This window comes from Cyprinodon variegatus, unplaced genomic scaffold (assembly GCF_000732505.1).
Source record: "Cyprinodon variegatus isolate N-32 unplaced genomic scaffold, C_variegatus-1.0 Scaffold469, whole genome shotgun sequence".
NCBI classification, from domain to species: Eukaryota; Metazoa; Chordata; class Actinopteri; order Cyprinodontiformes; family Cyprinodontidae; genus Cyprinodon; species Cyprinodon variegatus.
Window position 1 is genome coordinate 86,053 of NW_015150922.1, and position 18,087 is coordinate 104,139.

Here is an 18,087-nt window from a genome sequence, read left to right on the forward strand (position 1 = left end):
CAGGGAGTTTGGTCCATATTGACATGATGGCATCACACAGTTGCCGCAGATTTGTCGGCTGCACATCCATGATGCGAATCTCCCGTTCCACCACATCCCAAAGATGCTCTATTGGATTGAGATCTGGTGACTGTGGAGGCCATTTGAGTACAGTGAACTCATTGTCATGTTCAAGAAACCAGTCTGAGATGATTCCAGCTTTATGACATGGCGCATTATCCTGCTGAAAGTAGCCATCAGAAGTTGGGTACATTGTGGTCATAAAGGGATGGACATGGTCAGCAACAATACTCAGGTAGGCTGTGGCGTTGGAACAATGCTCTATTGGTACCAAGGGGCCCAAAGAGTGCCAAGAAAATATTCCCCACACCATGACACCACCACCACCAGCCTGAACCGTTGATACAAGGCAGGATGGATCCATGCTTTCATGTTGTAGACGCCAAATTCTGACCCTACCATCCGAATGTCGCAGCAGAAATCGAGACTCATCAGACCAGGCAACGTTTTTCCAATCTTCTATTGTCCAATTTCGATGAGCTTGTGCAAATTGTAGCCTCAGTTTCCTGTTCTTAGCTGAAAGGAGTGGCACCCGGTGTGGTCTTCTGCAGAACTGCCACTCACTGGATGTTTTTTCTTTTTCGGACCATTCTCTGTAAACCCTAGAGATGGTTGTGCGTGAAAATCCCAGTAGATCAGCAGTTTCGGAAATACTCAGACCAGCCCTTCTGGCACCAACAATCATGCCACGTTCAAAGTCACTCAAATCACCTTTCTTCCCCATACTGATGCTCGGTTTGAACTGCAGGAGATTGTCTTGACCATGTCTACATGCCTAAATGCACTGAGTTGCCGCCATGTGATTGGCTGCTTAGAAATTAATTGTTAACAAGCAGTTGGACAGGTGTACCTAATAAAGTGGCCGGTGAGTGTACCTGCCAATTATGGTGCTGGGTTGATGTTAAATGGGACTCTTAGTGACTTAACATGCTCATATATTTACAGTTGGAAAAAATGTGTAAAGAATAATGATAAGGAGTTGAAAAGAAACGCAAAATTAAACAAAAAAAAGCCCAAACTGCAGCAGAGTAGCTTCTAGCAGTTAAAAAGTCACCATAACAGCCCTTAGTTTATCTGTGTCCAGAACATGGACCTGAGGTCTTTTTGGTCCCCGTTAGGAATTTGAGTAACAGACAACCATAACTCAAGAACAACACAAATGTGGCTTAATAGCATTTAAAGCAAATAGAACCGTTTGAGAAGTACAGTATCATAGGGTTCAAAGTTCCCCCAAATAACCTTTTTTACAAATCACGTACCAAGGAACCAATTTGAAAAAAGGTTGAGCCACACTAACCCATGAAAATCTGCTCATTAAAACGCTGTGTTTTTGCAAGACTATAAAGAACCTTGTTGCAAATGAAACAATAAGTTCCTTCTGGAACTGTGGCAAAGTATAGCAGACAATATCCACTAGTGGGGGATCTGGGATAAGCTTTAAGGACCCTGGGAACCTTGCTTAAAAGGCATCAAGAACTTTAACAAACACAAAGAGACAAAATATGGAAGCATATAGAAGTATAAGAGTTTCACAGAAATCAGTGAAATCTAAAAATATGTAAAGATTTATAGCTTATCCATTCTTTTGTATGGATGTAGATATTAACGGGGATATACTGTAGTGCGTCCTCAATTAGAAAAAAAAAATAGATGTAATACTTAAAATTAAAAAAAGAGAAATTACTATTTTACTTTGATCAAATTACTTTCAGGGGAAGAAAAAAAACACAACACATAATGAAGCTTAAACTTTTTTATATTTATATAAAAGAAAAAACAATAAGTCATGTCATACATTGTATTTTTCCTTTGATTCTCTGAGGAATATTTACAAACAGGCTTATTTACACACAGATTCAACTCAAGTGGACAGGAAAAGTGATGCGACATTTTAACTCTAGCAGACAGTTAGCATTACGGTAATAAATCTATCACGTACAGGTGTAACTGACCAGCCTAGAGCATAACAGGAGGAAAAAAGACTGACAACTTCACGAAACACATGTGAGGATTTAGTTCATCAGACCTACATTGAAAGAAAACAAAAACAAAAGTCTGGTCAAGCTGCAAACCATGTAGTGTGACAGGAGGAGCTCAAGCTGTTAGCAGAAATCATAGACAACACTGCATGGTTTATACTCTCTCTTTAAAACAAAATTTGAAAAAAAAAAATAATAAAAAATAAACAACTCTTTACATTTAAAACGATAGTCAACTTATTAGCACCTCCTCAAAAAATAAAAAAATAAAAATTCTGCAACGAGCAGAAAAATATCAAAGCATATCAGAAGATGACAAGTTTCACAGCAGCTTGAATCTAACTGGAGCCCTTAGCTCCAGGCTGATGATTACTGTAGTAAAACTTGATTGTTTTTTCTTTTCTCTTTTGGTGATAAGTTCAGAAACATAAATCTTTTACAATCTAATGCCTTATGTGGTCCAAATATTGTTTTACCAAAGTAATAATTGCACAGTCAGTTGTCTGAGAAGAATATCTAGCTTATCTGAGGAGCGACCTTGGTTAGCTGCATTTCTCCACTCCAAGGATGAAAATGTAGCCCAAGCATAGGCCGTGTGTTATTTAATCATCTCCTATTGTTCTGACAATGCTACTTCACGATGTCTGTTTAACACTGTAGGGTTCAGCTGTCGCTCTTTGTTTAGAAATCACTATAAAGTATCTATTCTGGATGGAAGAATATGCATCCTCCTACACAAACACAAATAGTGTTTATTTAAGACCCAGAAACTGAGCAGATCATTGAAATGCGTTTTTTTTTCCTTTTAGGACAATATCATGATGTGTTAAACAAAAAGATCAACTCAGACAGCAAGTGAAAGTCAGAGCTTTCCATACGGGGCAGCTAAGAGAAAACAAACGCTTCTGCTCTTCCTCAGCAGACGGGGAGCGGCTGTGGTTGGCTTTCACGCCGCCGATTCTTCTTCAGCAGCTGGATGCGGTTGTGGCAGTAGAACTTGACGGCTCGCCAGTCCCGGTGGTTGTTGACCAGCAGGGGGCACTGCTGCAAGCAGCGCTCACAGTCAGCTTTAGCAGGGACACGGAGCTCATTGATGTTCTTAGTTAGGTGCTCTTCGACTGCTGCGCGCTCCGCTTCTGACCAGGGGCGCTTCAGCACACCTCGCTTTCCTGCAGCGGAGGACAGACACAAGCAAAATGGATCATTCTTCTGAACTAACTTGTCATTTACAACAATAAGACTTTTAAAAAAGGAAAAGTATCAATAGGCGTTATGTTTGCCAAGCTTTTACATGAAACATCATTTGTATAGAGACTAATGTTATAAAGCACTTTAGTATGAGGGGGATGTAAATGGATGCATGATGGTGGTGTTATAATGCCTATGAGATTCATTTATTCAGCAGAGAGAAGCTGACAAGTTATGGGAATAATAATAAAAAAAAAAAACACTACAAACTTACACACAGCATGCTGGGTAATAGCATACTAATATTTTGCAAAGATGAACAGTAACTGTTTTCAATGTCTGGTTGTGCAGAACTGATAGAGACAGAACCCAAAAGAGTTGCAGCTGCTTTTGCCGCAAAAAGGGGATACAAATGCAAGCCACACTTTTCAGATTTATACTTGCAAAACATAATCCGTATTAAAAATAAAAAAAGACATTGAAAATGTATTGATGAAATGGCAAAATGTTAAGAGGACATTTGGAAGAACACGATCCCCGTCTGTCTTCCTAGTTCCATCTCTGCCTCACAAAGTTTACAATAGTTTTCTAAAATAAAGAGAATGAGTTCAAACAGAGCACTGCTCATTTTTTCTCTTGCAAAAATAAAGATCACGAAAACTGAACCAACAGCCTAGTGGACATTTGAAAAAGAAAAAGTTTTAAAACAGTTTCAGTTTTTTTATTTATAAAATCAGCACATTTTTAATATAAAATTTGAAATTAAATCTAATTAAAATCCACTTTTCAGACTGATACAATAAAACATGTTATTTTATTCAAAGCTTTAGTCTATTTTTAGAGGAAATGAGGTGAGGAAGTTCAGACTTTCAAGCATTTTACTACCATAGATGAAGTTATTTTATGGAAATCCAGACCTCCTGCAGGTCATGAAGATTTTCACCCCTTAAGTTGACGAAAAATTTGACAAAGTTGAAATACTAAGTGAAAGGGCTAACCTGAGCCCCTCCTGCGGTTTGGGGGTGGCAGTGGTGGAGGAGGAGGAGGAAGAGGTGGGGGAGGTGGAGGCTGGATGTTCTGGAGCTTCTTGGGCCGCCCCACCCGGCCAATGCTTTTGCCCTTCCGAACATAGAGCAGGGTTGGTGGAGGGCTCACATCAGGGCTCAGGGTGGGCACCTCTGACTTCTCCTTCACGTGTTCCCCGTCAGAGTCTCCCTCGGAGTAAGAGTCCGCAGAGTTTCCTGACAAAACTGGAAATCAAGTTTAAAGAAGAACCAGATGGGAGAAGGATGAGAACTTAAACTCAATAAGGGATGATTTTAACCCGTTTCCCTCCCGATTCATCCAGCTGTGAATGCATTCATCCATCTTACCATCCAGCTCTAGACAGATGTGGTTGAGGCTCATCCCTCTGAACAGCACTCCATCTCTCTCTCCACACAGCACCACACGGCCGACTCTGCCCATCAAGCCTGGGTCTTGACCAATTCCAGCACAGTTCTGGGTCACATGATACTCCCTTTCCAGGAAGTGCTCCAGCCTCTCCACAGCGCCGCCTCCAGGCTGCCCCGGCTCCTCTCCCTCTCCTAAAAGCAGTAGCTGTGTTAGGATGGCCACCTGACGGCGCACTCTGGTCTGTGTCAGGGCCCTGGGGTTGCGGGTCCCGCTTGAACGGGCCAGGCTGCGGAGAAGGTCGGTACCGCGCAGAGGTGTGGCTGGAGAGTGGTAGGGTCGCGCAAAAATGTACGGGTTGACAGGATCGACTCCTACGTCGTGTCGCGTCTGCAGGAGAAGCTCCAGGCAGGGCTCACAGTGAGGGGGAAGGATGAGGGGCTGGACGCGTCCACGCTTCCCCTGAACCCCGACTCTAGGGAGGTGTGGCAGAACCAGTCGCTCGAAGGGGGAGAGGGACGCCTCCAATGGGGTGAGAGCTGGAGGTGCACCAGGAGGGACGGGGACAGGGCACTGAGGAGTCACGCGGGCACGATACTCCACAATGGTCAGCTTAGAGACCTCGCATTCACGTCTTCGATTGTACAGAATGAGGAGAGCCAGACTGGAGTGGCAGAGGAGGCGCCAGGCCTCTGCAGACTGCAGCTGCCGGGACAGGGACAAAAATGCAGAGTGCTGAAGCCGACGGAGGTAGAGGACCAGAGAGGACAGGGAGGAGAGGAGGGGCAGCATGTGGTGACGGCCTGAGCCACTGCAAAACACCAGAGGGCACAAACATAAAGCTCTTTAATAAATACAGTCTTTTAAGTTTATCTATGAACAGACATAATGGGCATGGATGTTATTTATAACAACTCTAATGATACATTTCCAAGTTATTTAAAAAGTGAGGAATTGTTTGCTTATTTTTTAGTTTTCTCATCCAGGTTCACAATTATATACACAGGCTCACATATAAACACTCATCTCCACTAATACTGAAATGAAGACCCTCGGTAAGAAGAGGAGAAATCAAGACATTTTTGTTGCTGTTCAAAAATTCTGGCCCAATCCTGTATAAATATTTAACCTGTTTTTATATATTTTATGTGCAGTTTTCCTTTCACCAACTTTTTAGATCAGTCCAGGTACTTTAAACAGGGTAGAAAACCTGAAGAATTCAGAGGCTGTCCTGCTTTATTATTGTATACACATGCATGGCAGTTGGTGCAATATTTTAACTTTTAACTTGCCTCTTCGGGAAAAGATCTTCATCTTTAGGTATTCCAATGATACCAAAAAAAAAACATCTGTTTTGGGTTAGACACTATAATATGTGCCCAAGCCTAATTCCTACTGGAACCTAAAAAGAGTATGTTTAAAAGTTGTGTTTAAACTGGAAAACTTCTTGGTTAAAATGAGCTTTACTTACTAAGAATGGTAGCAGACCAGACATTATTAAACTACTATTCCAGTTCATGCAGGATATTTTGCTAACGAATGTAGCAATTTCTTTAAACTTTCATGAAGACGCATTTTTATATGCTTGAACATAAAATGTGAACCAACATGATTAGAGACAGTGGAAGGTAGCAGATTAAGTAGCTGCATTAGAAAAAGCATGTTATTGATTAATGAATCATCCAAAGTCTATTAATCTTATCAATTTATTAATGATTAATTGATAAGCAGACATTTTTTACATCTCAGTTTTCTCTTTTACCCAGAGGACATTTCTTTTAACATGGTTTATATAATATGTTGATTTTAAAGAAAGCAGCACATCATTATATTTTTACAATTTATTTTACCAGCTGCATTAAATAAAGATTTAATAACTGAAGACATTTTTTTCTTACACATTATTAAACTAGACATTTAAAGAACATGTAACACAGAAAACTGTTAGGTTACTGGTTTAAAAAATAAGAATAAATGAATAAAATCATTGAAACTCTTTTGTAATGTACGGAAACATTGAATTATCATGTTATATCAGACTGTTTGCTACTTCATTTCAATATTTGATAAAAATTTGATAAAGCTCTCTGTTTTTAGAGACGTTGCTAGCAGCACATTTAAACAGATAGCTATGTAGCCGTTTAGATCAGACCTTCAGGAGTTTATTGAGTGTTAATAAACAGAACAACAAAGTAAATTCTCCAAACTTTGTCTCCATTTAAGAGTTTCAATAATTGGGACTCTGGATCTATTCATGTTTCTGCTTTAGCAGGCCTCCACTCTGACATTACTGCTATCAATTACCTGACAGGCTGGGCTTAAGAAGGAACGGCAGCACCCTCTACTGGACAACAGTAACAACAACACTCAAATAACGTGTATTGTCTGGGGCTTCTTCCATCCGATGTTACCAACTAACAGGATGGAACTAATTTCATCGCATAAACTTTCAATAATAAGATGATTATTTGTTTACATTTCTAAACTACATGTTTACCAACTGGTGAAGAAGAGAGAAACAAATTACCTCAGCATCTCCTTTTCTTTTTCTTCTGTCCCGCTGTCATCAGCTTCCATCACTCCATTCACTCTGTCTTCATTCTCTTCCTCTTCTTTTTTTGGTGCTTCTATTTTTTTGGCTGGTTTGCTTTGAAAGGACTGGGGGCACACCAGCTCCTCCTCCTCCTCCTCTTTTGACCTCTTTATGTCCACAACGTCCACCTCTTCATCTTCCAGGTCCTCCTCCTCCTCCATCTGTTTTTCTTTCTTTAATCTCCTCTGACTTCCCATCCTGGACTGAGTCACAGCCTGTGGCGGCGGGCTCCTCTTTAACACCGACACTGCCACTGCGCTCTGCTCCCGGGGAGGGGTCAGGACCAGATTATTGGAGGTTCTTCCAGAGGAGCAGCAGGATTGGGACATGGACAGGTCCTGAACACCACGCTGCCCTCTGGCTTGGGAAAAGTTTGAGTGGATCTCTGTGTGCGCTGAAGCTGGGTCTGTGCCCTGCGTGTGCAGATGTGGCATCTGTGTGTAGCTCTCAACCAGGGCAGTGCAGACATCGGGCTGGTGGGCATGGTGTTTGTCCAAGTGGCGGCCCAGCGAGCGGAAGTGGCGTCCACAGTGTTCACAGGTTTGCCTCGTTGATTCAGTGGACAGCCCGTCTCTTGGGACATTTCCAGCGAGATTCCCTCCAATTCCAGATTCTGGAAATGCTGGAGTTTTGAATTCAATTTTAGAGGAAATTGTGGAGGAGGAGGAGCAGGCAGGAGAGGACAGACCAGGAGACAGCGAGGGATCTGGTGGACGATTGCTGGAGGAACACACAGGTGAGGAGCGTCTGGGCTGCACCCGATGGGGGACCTTTTTCTTCGAAGGGGTACCGCGGCGCTTCTTCCGCCTGCGAAGTGCACGACCACGAGGGCTGGCGTTGTCCTCATCTCCGCCATCCGAGTCGCTGCGATCAGAGTGCGAGATGGGGGAGGACGACGGGGACAGGGACCAGGAGGGTGTGACGTATTCCTGTTGCTGCTGTCGATGCTGCTGTGCAGTCAGAGAGAGGGGCTCTTCCTCCTGGAGGGGGAAGATATACATGTCAGGGTAATATCATAATACTGAAATAAAAAATTAAAAAATTAAGTGGGGGGTGATTGAGTCTTCAATATTTAATATTACTGCATCATCAGAGTGAAATATTTCTACCCAGGCAGCATAGATAGATAGCAGGAAAAAACTTGCTGCAGACCGACCGATTTAGAGCTAAACGGTTATTATACACATCAGGTCGATGCAAGTTGTTTGATGGAGTTTAGTTTTGTTATCAAAACTAAATTCCAGGCAGTTTGCATCACCTTTGCTCTTTATCAACCAAAGAGCAAAGGTGATGCAAACCAATAGCTTAACAAAATCAGAACCAAAGAATGAGATAAATAGTAGGAATTACAATTCGATATCAGAAATTGGTCCGATATCAGCAAAAAAATGAAAAACAAAATTAATGTGTATATAATACATGCATTTATAGATATGCCTGCATCCAAACTCTCAGCTACGAAAAAGCCAATAGAAACAGTGAGTCTATCAGCTTCTGTTTAAAATTTACCCCATGATTAATAATACATGGGTTGATCAGTTAATCTCATATCTGAGTAATATCACTTGGTAAGACATTTTCTATCATTCCACAAAAAATAAAAAATAGAAGTAAAAGGATGTATGATTCGTGCTGATATCGTATTACGCCAAACCTAAAGCTGCAATATCAGCCTTGTGTTGCAAATAAAAAGTGGTGTCCATCATTTTACCCAAAATCGCAGTTATTTTGAACCAATATGATTTAATTACAATTTTCCTTTGGGCTAAGCACATTCATGTCAATGTTTTACTCCAGGGTTTCAGTTTTTTTCATGACCTTAAAAGTCTGCTTGTCCAGAGTCCAGTGTTGCGGGACTTTACTGTAACACTTGCGTGAACAAACTACTTACTTCTACTAGGTGCTCTCTGTTCCCTTTTGTGCGACAGCATACCTACTTTAAATGATATTACCGCCAACTCAAGGGCTGGAGGGAGACATTTAGTGTCTTACTCTTGTTAAATGTATTGTAAATAAACATTAACATTGTAAATGTAAATATTGAGAGCCTCAGTAAAGGGCGCAATGTTTTTACATAGAAAAGTTATTAGAGTTTGGTTTTATATAATATAATATAATATATAGTTAATATACATATTTCTATATAATGGTTTCATCCAAACGGCAGATGTTTTGCAGGTGTTGGCAGCTTTAATCAGTAGAATCAAGCGCAATAATGGCTCTTTGGTTTATAACGGTCACTGTCCTTCGGCCCTCGTGGAAGAAATAAAATCTAGGTTGAATTTTGACTTTATATCTGGACAGTTTTTGTTTCCCAAAAAACAAAAATAAAAAGACCAATGTAGATTTTTAAGCATTTCAGAGCAACACTAAACTCTATTGAAGTTTTTTCTACATTAGATCATATGATTGGATATTCTAGATAAAATATATCCTCATAACTCATAAAAAGTCAGAAAATCTGACAAAACAGAACTTGGACATAACATGTAAAATTATATATTTTTTAAACATTTCACTTGGTCCAGTAATAAACAAGTCCATCAGGTTTTTATTACTGAGAGCCTTTTGTTAAAAATCAAAAAGATTTTTTGTCTCCACAAACATGCTGGTAAAGGTTCTCTGTCATCTACAACATGGAAAATCCCAAACGGTTTAAAAAAAGCAAAACCATTGAACTTTAATTTTTGTAGTTGGAGTCTCTGGAAAATGTCTTCAACTACAGAAATAAGATCCAGTTTTTCTTTAAACTTCCCAGCTTGCTCTAATCACGCAGCTGAAGAAGAAAAGTCTCATGATACGATTTGGATTCAAGTTGGACCAAGTGTTTCTATTTTGCCTCTAAAGTTCAAGGCTGAACACCTTCAACGACCTGAAGACTTTATTAAAATCCTAGAAAAAGAAAAGAAAAAAAAAATGTAAACCACTTATTGTACCACAATGGGGGAAATTCACTCTGTGCATTTTGACCCATCCCCTTGGGGATCAGAGGGCTGCCATTGTGTGGCGCCTGGGGAGCAATCAGGGGTTAAGGATTTTGCTCAGGAACCCAGAATGGAGGCTGTGGGGATCAAACCAGGTACTTGCAACCTTATCAGAGCACAAGAGCACTGCTCTAACCACTAGACCAACACTCCCAAAGTTTCAAAATAGGAAAAATGTTTATATTTTCTGACCTCTGACTCCTCAATAATACATCGGTGTGAAATATCTACACTCTTAACAATAAAGATGAAGTGTGTAAATCGGAGGCATTGTTTTACCTTTTTGATATTGTTGCTATTCTCAGAGTCGGAGTTACACTCTGGTTGCGCTGGAGACGCATTTGCACGGAAACCCTAAGGAAGCATAAAATGCAGATTAAACCAGCAGCAAGCACGATGCTTATTAATATTTAGCATCACACTCAGTCTCAGCTGTCACTCAGAGAGAAGAGGAAAAAAAAAAAAAAACACTCCACAGTAGAAGGCAATGAACAGAGGAAGAATCAAAACAAGTTTGTCAATAAGGTAAACAAAACAATTCAAATGAGTTTCAGTTCTTTTAAGAAAGCATTAGAGATAAAAAAATGTCAACTTTAGGTGCAGATGCGGTTACATAATGCGTTTAGTGTAATATTCAACTTTACGGAATTATCTCCAAATTGTAAAGTTATTTACAACTTCTTAAATAGATTCTGGTGTCATTTGGTCAAGTTAATTGATCTGATCTAATGAGGTCCATTAAACCAACAAATGTCATGCAATAACCATGGTAACCGTTGCAACACCACTATAGGTAGAAGGAGAGCTGGAGCTCTGCCATCACCATGGTAACCATATGCCTTGTTTAGCTTGTGCATGCAAAACGAGGATGCCTGCGTGCATGTATAGAGACAAAGAATATCAGCAGTGTGGGAAACACATATGTTTGTCTGAGAGAAAATAGTTTGCTTTATAGAAATGAGGACAATATATTGAGACACAGGACAGATGGTAAAAAAAAACAGGGGAGGGAGAACATTTCGAGCAAGAACTTCTTTCAAATACTTTTTCACAAATCTGAGTTATGTCCTTACCAGGTTCTCTCCCCACTCGGTCAGGCTGTAGTCAACGGTGATCTCCTCCCCCCTGGTGATGTCTCGAATGGCGATAACGACCAGCCGCACCTGGCTGCCACAGTGGACCTCCCTGATGCGGCAGTTGGGTGTCGGAGGGAAGGACATGGCGGTCGGAGCGGGCACTGAAGCAGTCGGAGCAGCCGGAGCTGTGGATGCTGGGGTCAGCGTTGGGCCCTGAGCTGAAGCTGCGGTGGCAGGGGCCGGAGCGGGTACAGGTGTCAGGGTCGGGGCAGAGGAAGCAGCAGGACGCGGAGCTGGTGTGGAGGCGGAGCAGCCCTTGGATCCAATAGAGACCTTATGTGGAGTCTGTTCTGATGGGCCGCTGAAAAGTTAAAGATCAAATGATGAAAGGAAAGAAAAATAAAATCTGTTTTTTCAACATAGTTAAGAAATTAAAGTTTGCGTGTTTTTTTTTTTGTTTTTTTTTTAAGATTCTTGATTTTTTTTCTCGTCACAATCTCAAAACTTTTTGTAATTTAGTGGAATTTGATGTGACAAACTCACTTTACTGCATAACAGTGAAGGGAAAGGAAAACTACACAGTGTGAGGTTCTGCAACAAAATCAAATCTGATCATTGTGGAGTGAATTTGCATTCAGAGAGCCTGTAGATCCAACTAGAATCTCCTGCTGCAAGTCCTTAAAGGTAGTATCTCATACATTATTATTCTCATTATTCATTATTCTCACCTTTCTATCATGATGGGACCTTTTCTTCAAATCAACACTAACTCCAGCCTGTTGGGGCATTTCTGTTTATGCTGAACAGAGCTCTGCGAGATGCTAAAAAACCGGTGTGTTTATATGGGGATTTAAATACACACATCTGGACTCAATTAAGAGTATTGTTTTTATTTTGCCTTCCATCAAATATTTTAGTGCAAATTATAAACATTTGCACATATAGTGCAGGTAACTAAAGGCAGTAACATTTAATAGTTGATTTCCAATCAAGATGAACACTTCAAATCAGCTTGATGATGTGGAGGGAATCAAGACCGACACGGTTGGTGGGACCTGCTGAGTGCTTCACTTTTATAAAAACTGTCACTTAAAACAGCTAAAGGCAGCAAATTAATATAAGCCCACCAGTTAGGCTGTGTTCTGGAGGAAGGGTCATCCATCATTGGTCGTTTACAGTCTCCTCCCTCCTTTCGATCACCTGAGAGTAAAGAGAGAGTCGGTGAAAAAAGGATTACATACCAGGACCCACATGAACACGAAGGTCACAACCCCACCTCCTGCAGCGCACACAGGCAAAGATGCACATAGCAACACATACGTAAACAGACCCACACATTCACACACACACACACACACACAAAAGTAGGTCACTCGCATACACACTAGCAAGGGCCGCTAGAATTACAGACTGAGAGACTTGCATGCAGACGGCACTCGAACATACACCCAATCCCATTGAATTGCTATAAAAATGTGACATGCAAAACATACCAGACACACACACATACCTGGGCCGATGCTTTGCTCAGGCACGCTCTCTTCCTCTGTGTGTGTTAGAAAGACTTTCACAGGTGTCCCTTTTCTTTTCCTTCCACAGCCACGCCTGCAGAACGCACAAAGAATAAAACACCAGATTACCATTTATTAAGGTGTCTAGTAGCCAAACTTCACAGTCAGTGAGTCATCAATAATCGATGGCTACCAATTAAAATCAATGAATGCTCCCTAAAATAGGCTCACACTAATGTGCATTCCATTGGGTTTTGGACAAAATAACCTGTTCACCAACTCCCCAATAAAGCCCATTGAAACACATGGATGCCCATAAAGTCTCATAAAAGCTTGAGTCATCAGTAAACACATTGAGTGCATAAAGTTCTTTAACAACTAAAAACTAACTAATGAATTTTAAAAACTATCAAACGTATCTACATTACAGACAGACTGATATATTGGCTGGCTGGTATTTTGAGCAAATATTAGCATTTTTATTTTTTGCTTATATCAACATCAGCCTTTTCATAAGTACACAGCAGCTATGCCTTGGGATCACTAACTTAACTTTGAATACATTCAAACCTGTGTAACATCTAGTTTCATTGTGACATGTTTTATGTAAATGAAAAAAAAAAACAATATTGGCTTTGTTAAAAAAAACAAAAAAAAACAAAAAAAACTAATGCATATAATAGCTATCTCAACAGTTGTGCTGCTATAGGCTTAGACTGCTGGAGGATATAGGGACTACTTTTTATTATATCTCTATTCTGCCATTCTTCATAATTTGTTACTTAAATCTCTAATGTTCTACTCCCTCTGCATTTTCTCATAGTAGCTTCATCTGGTCTCTTTCTGTTTGGCTGTGACACCATCTTGGAGAGAAATATCAGCTGTGCTGCTGCCATCAACACCTTTGCAAATAGATGTTGGAGCTTGTCCTGTTTTTCAGTGAAGTCCTGTTTCTCTGACTGACCAACTGGATGTGCTCTCATTCCCACTGACATGGAAGCTGGCTTGGAGCTCGTCTGCCTGGCTGTTTGTTTCCTGGACAGCGCCGCCTGTGGAGCTGGTTGACAGTTGCCTTTTGTATCTCTGTTTATTTCTGTATGTCTGCTTATATCTCTTTGAACCCCAGTCGGCCTCAGCAGATGGCCGCTCACACTGAGCCTGGTTCTGCTGGAGGTTTCTTCCTGTTAAAAGGGAGTTTTTCCTCTCTACTGTCGCTACAAGCATGCTTAGTGTGAGGGATTGCCTTCGAGTCAATGAGTTGATGCAAGCAACTGGTTTTCCTTAGACAGAAAACTTTGAATCAATTTGACTATATGATCTGGTTGTAAAGAGCCTTGAGATGACATGTGTTGCGAACTGTTACTATATAAATAAACTAAATTAAATATCAAGGATCAGTTAGACTAATGTCAAAGTACTCTGTATCGCAATGGCCTTAAAAACTTCAATTGTAATTCCAATAAGTGGGAATGCATAAGCATTCCCACTTGATTAGCGAGGTGCAACATAAAACAATTAAATTACCTGCAAATTTCATACTTTGAAATGAAAAAGAAAAAAAACTTACATGTTTACAAGCTTTATTTTGACATTCAAGAAAAAAATCTTCTATTAAAGTGGAGGAAAACAGTTGAAAAATTATATCAATATTTTATACAACAATTATATCCTGTAATAACATGAAATGTGAGCAAAAAGTATTTTTTTTACTTTGACTTTCTAATCCTCATGCAATGCTGTGCATAAACAAATCATGAAATCATATCAATAGAAATATATGTGTATATTTATCAGTACAGGGAAGCCTTCAAGATAATCAAGTCAATCTTTAGAGAATTATTTTTTTTAATACAAACGTTGTGCTTAATCAGTTTCTTGTTATCTAATTGACTTTTAAACTGGCTCTTCATTTTGCTGTTTGGCCACATACAACCACTCCTGGGGAGGCTGTATAAATGCTCTTATTAATTTTATTGGGGTCTGTGATAACTGCAGAGTTTACTCTGGAGTGGAGATAGAAAACAGAAATTGGGGAGAACTGTATTGTTCTATTTGAGATCAAGGAAATCTATAAAGCTAAATTTATTTCCTACAAAGGGAGGAGCTTATGAGCTTAGATTGGGTTTTTACATACAGTATAGCAGACAGAGGAATGATGCTGCAGTTTACAGTCAGACCATCATAAAGGTCAGTACAGCTGAATGAGCCTCCAACCAGAAACAACATCCAGGACTATGGCTCCTTCTGAACGCAGCCTCTCATGTGCCGCCCAGAGTGGATAGGTCAGATTATCTCCTCCAGTCTAAGTCCATGTCAAACAGCCATGCTCAGAAATGCCAAACTGATCTGCTGAATCTGAGCTAGTTCTGCTGCCACAAATCTGCAAATAGTTTTTCCGTGAGTCTGTCTCCCCCCACATGGTTCTGGATTCTCTGTAAACTAGGCCATGGGATGATCATGCTTTAGATGTTCAGAGCGATCAATGCTGTCCATTTTAGAGTGTGAATGGGGGTTCCTTAGCATTTAAAATACAAAGTACGAAGTTGTGAGGATGGTTATCATTATCAAATATCATTCTGTTGCCTAATGAAAAGTTAGGCAACAGAATGAGAGATGGACGAAACAAGAAGGACATGCAAAGTTATGACAAGAATGACTGATCCGTCTACTTTCATAATAATATGTGTGATTATTTGAGCAAATTTGTCTGGTTACAAACATCTCCCATAGATTTCCCTTAGAAAAAAAACTGTTTGGAACTTAGGTCTACCTCTGTTTTAACCCTTTATAGTGCAAGTTACCATTTTTGATCATTTTGATCACATACCCCTTATAAATGGTGTCCCCCCTGTCCCTCAGCGAGGTCTAGAAGCACAAGATCTATATCCAGCCATTCAGCAAAGATACTGCTACATGGCTGTACATCTAATTTCGGCATTTGACCAATTAGATGAGACCTTGAATGATATATTACCTACTATAAATAAAGTTAAGTCAAGAAAAAAAGGTAAAAAGCTAATTGAACAGTTAAAAAGTAAAGTTACACTGGAAAAACAATCTAGAAATAAGTAAAAATATCTTAAATTAAGTGTACCCTTAGTTTGAGTAGGTAAATGAGATACTTTGCCAATGGAATGAGTATTTTCACTCTTAAAATAAGATAATTAGATAATATACACTTGAAATAAGACACTGCAAAATCTCTGTTTTATCAATTCAAGAATAAATGCACTTGTTTTAAGAAAATAAGACTAGATTTAGATTTTTTCTAGTGTAAAAAGTTAAGCCAAGTTAACAATTATATTTAGGTTTATAAACTAAAAAATGTAAATGTCTGTATCAGCATTGATGCCTCCAAGGGTATGATGGACCAAAAAAAAAAGTGTTTCTTTCACACTCAAGAGTGTTTTTCATAAATTTCTTATAGAAGCACTTTTGTTATTTTTTGTAATATATTCGGGCAAATTTGCATTTCTTGTTACAATTTTTGTCATCAAAAATATCCATATTTTTTTATGTAAAAATATGGTAATAAGGTCTTGTCCTGGATTTCAATAACACTATTTGCTTGAAATTCACCGAGTGCCCTATAAAGGGCTAACAGCCGCCTGAATGAAAGGAAGATTGAAGAAAATAAATGGATGGTAAATCTTCACATTTTCAGGCAGCAATAAATTGATGCACTGAGTCTACAAAACATTGCTCACTGGAATCTATGTTCCAGTTAAATAACCAAACCTTCATGTGTAGTAAACAACCAAACTAGTGGGATTCTTGCCTACAGTTACCAGTCAGGACCTATCAGGCTGATTTTGCACTCAGCCAATATGTCAGTGTGCATCTCTATCCACGTTACTGGATTCAGCTGTGGTATTAAGCTCACCACAACATAGTGAATGTCACAAGTCTGTTTATTCGCCTGTCAGAATAAATGGTTTAGATACTGAGAATTGGATGCAATGATGGAAACTTTACTGCATAAGAGAATTACATCAAACAATTAGTTTTGCTAAGTATAAAGGATGTGAACACAAGCATATAAAAGAAAATAAATCAGGGTCTACCTTATGGAATTCTGCATAGATTTAAGCCAAAACTAAAAACCTTTTTCTAGCATTGTACGCAAAGAATCGGCAGTCAGAGCTGTATCGTTTTAACAGAGATTATACACTTGCAGCAGGGCCTCAATAACCAGCATCAGCTGCATTCATGCATTACACCACAGCTCCAATTAACACTCTCTGATGAGGCCAAAATAAACCCATAAGCATGTCGTGTGCATGTGTCCAAATTTCTGCTTTGAATCGTAATATTTAGTTTAAACAGCTTGACTGTCTTTAAATTGAACTGAACAGTTTGTCAACACAGCAGACATTGCCCCTTTTTCGCTAATATTCCTCGTTAGATCCACATGATGGATACTGAGCTGCTCTGTCTTAACAGGGAGATGAAAGTTGAAGATTTTTTACATTTTCACACATCTTAAGATCAGAAGATATTTCAGTGCGCGAAAAAAAACGTCTACAGCAATCCTGCCTTGAAAGCTTTAACTATTGGATCGTGCCAAATAGTTTGTAGGGCTGGTAAAAACAGAAACCCCGTCTTTGATGATTAGAGATGATGATAAATTACTCAGATAACTTCTTAGTTCTCATTTTATCCCAGTGTTAGTTGTAGAATTGCTGCATTAGCATATCCAATTCCAATATCTGTCTTTTATATCCTTTAGTTTTTGTTTTGTTTTGTTTTTTTAAAAACACTCAGATTATGCATTAATGTCAAGCTTTAAAGCTCCATGTCAACTGGCAGGTACTGAATTAAAGCCACCTTATAAAAAGTATGTATGATTTTTATAGGACTGAAATTGTAATTTAGGGGATCAGAGAAAACTTAACAAAAACACAATATAAATGGCCAAAAAAAAAAAAATTAAATAAATAGACCAGTGCTCAAAAACTGCAAAGAAGGTTTTTTATCTTGAATACAAAACACGTCAAGTTTTAGATTAACTATGGCAGTGAGTGGGCTGTTCTTCCAGTCTGTTTTCACCAGTTAATTAGTATCCAGTTGTTAAATTAGCAGATGATCATTTTCATTAACAGTCATGATCAATCCAATTAATAGTTCCAACACCAATGAGAACTGGGGCAACTAACTATCATTTTACTGATGGATTAATCTGCTGATTATTTTTTCAATTAATTAAGATAATTAATATTAAGATTTTTTTCTTTTCCACTTGAGGAGTTCTGGATAGATCAGATTGATCGACAAAACTTTATTTTAAACACAAAATGTCTACTT

General features: G+C 39.3%; 1 protein-coding gene across 1 annotated transcript in view; it reads right to left on the minus strand.

Moving 5' to 3' along the window:
* Window positions 1–1,805: 1,805 nt before the first annotated feature.
* Window positions 1,806–18,087, minus strand: part of LOC107094189 — a 34,354-nt gene continuing 18,072 nt past the window's right edge. The window contains exons 2-10 of the mRNA XM_015389638.1: window positions 12,783–12,877; window positions 12,400–12,472; window positions 11,270–11,633; window positions 10,476–10,550; window positions 7,147–8,192; window positions 4,601–5,430; window positions 4,226–4,477; window positions 2,935–3,208; window positions 1,806–2,900 (exon numbers count right to left, since the gene is read on the minus strand). Of these exons, the coding sequence (XP_015245124.1) occupies window positions 2,955–3,208; window positions 4,226–4,477; window positions 4,601–5,430; window positions 7,147–8,192; window positions 10,476–10,550; window positions 11,270–11,633; window positions 12,400–12,472; window positions 12,783–12,877 (2,989 nt within the window). The 3' untranslated portion in view covers window positions 1,806–2,900; window positions 2,935–2,954. The remainder of the gene's footprint in view (window positions 2,901–2,934; window positions 3,209–4,225; window positions 4,478–4,600; window positions 5,431–7,146; window positions 8,193–10,475; window positions 10,551–11,269; window positions 11,634–12,399; window positions 12,473–12,782; window positions 12,878–18,087) is intronic.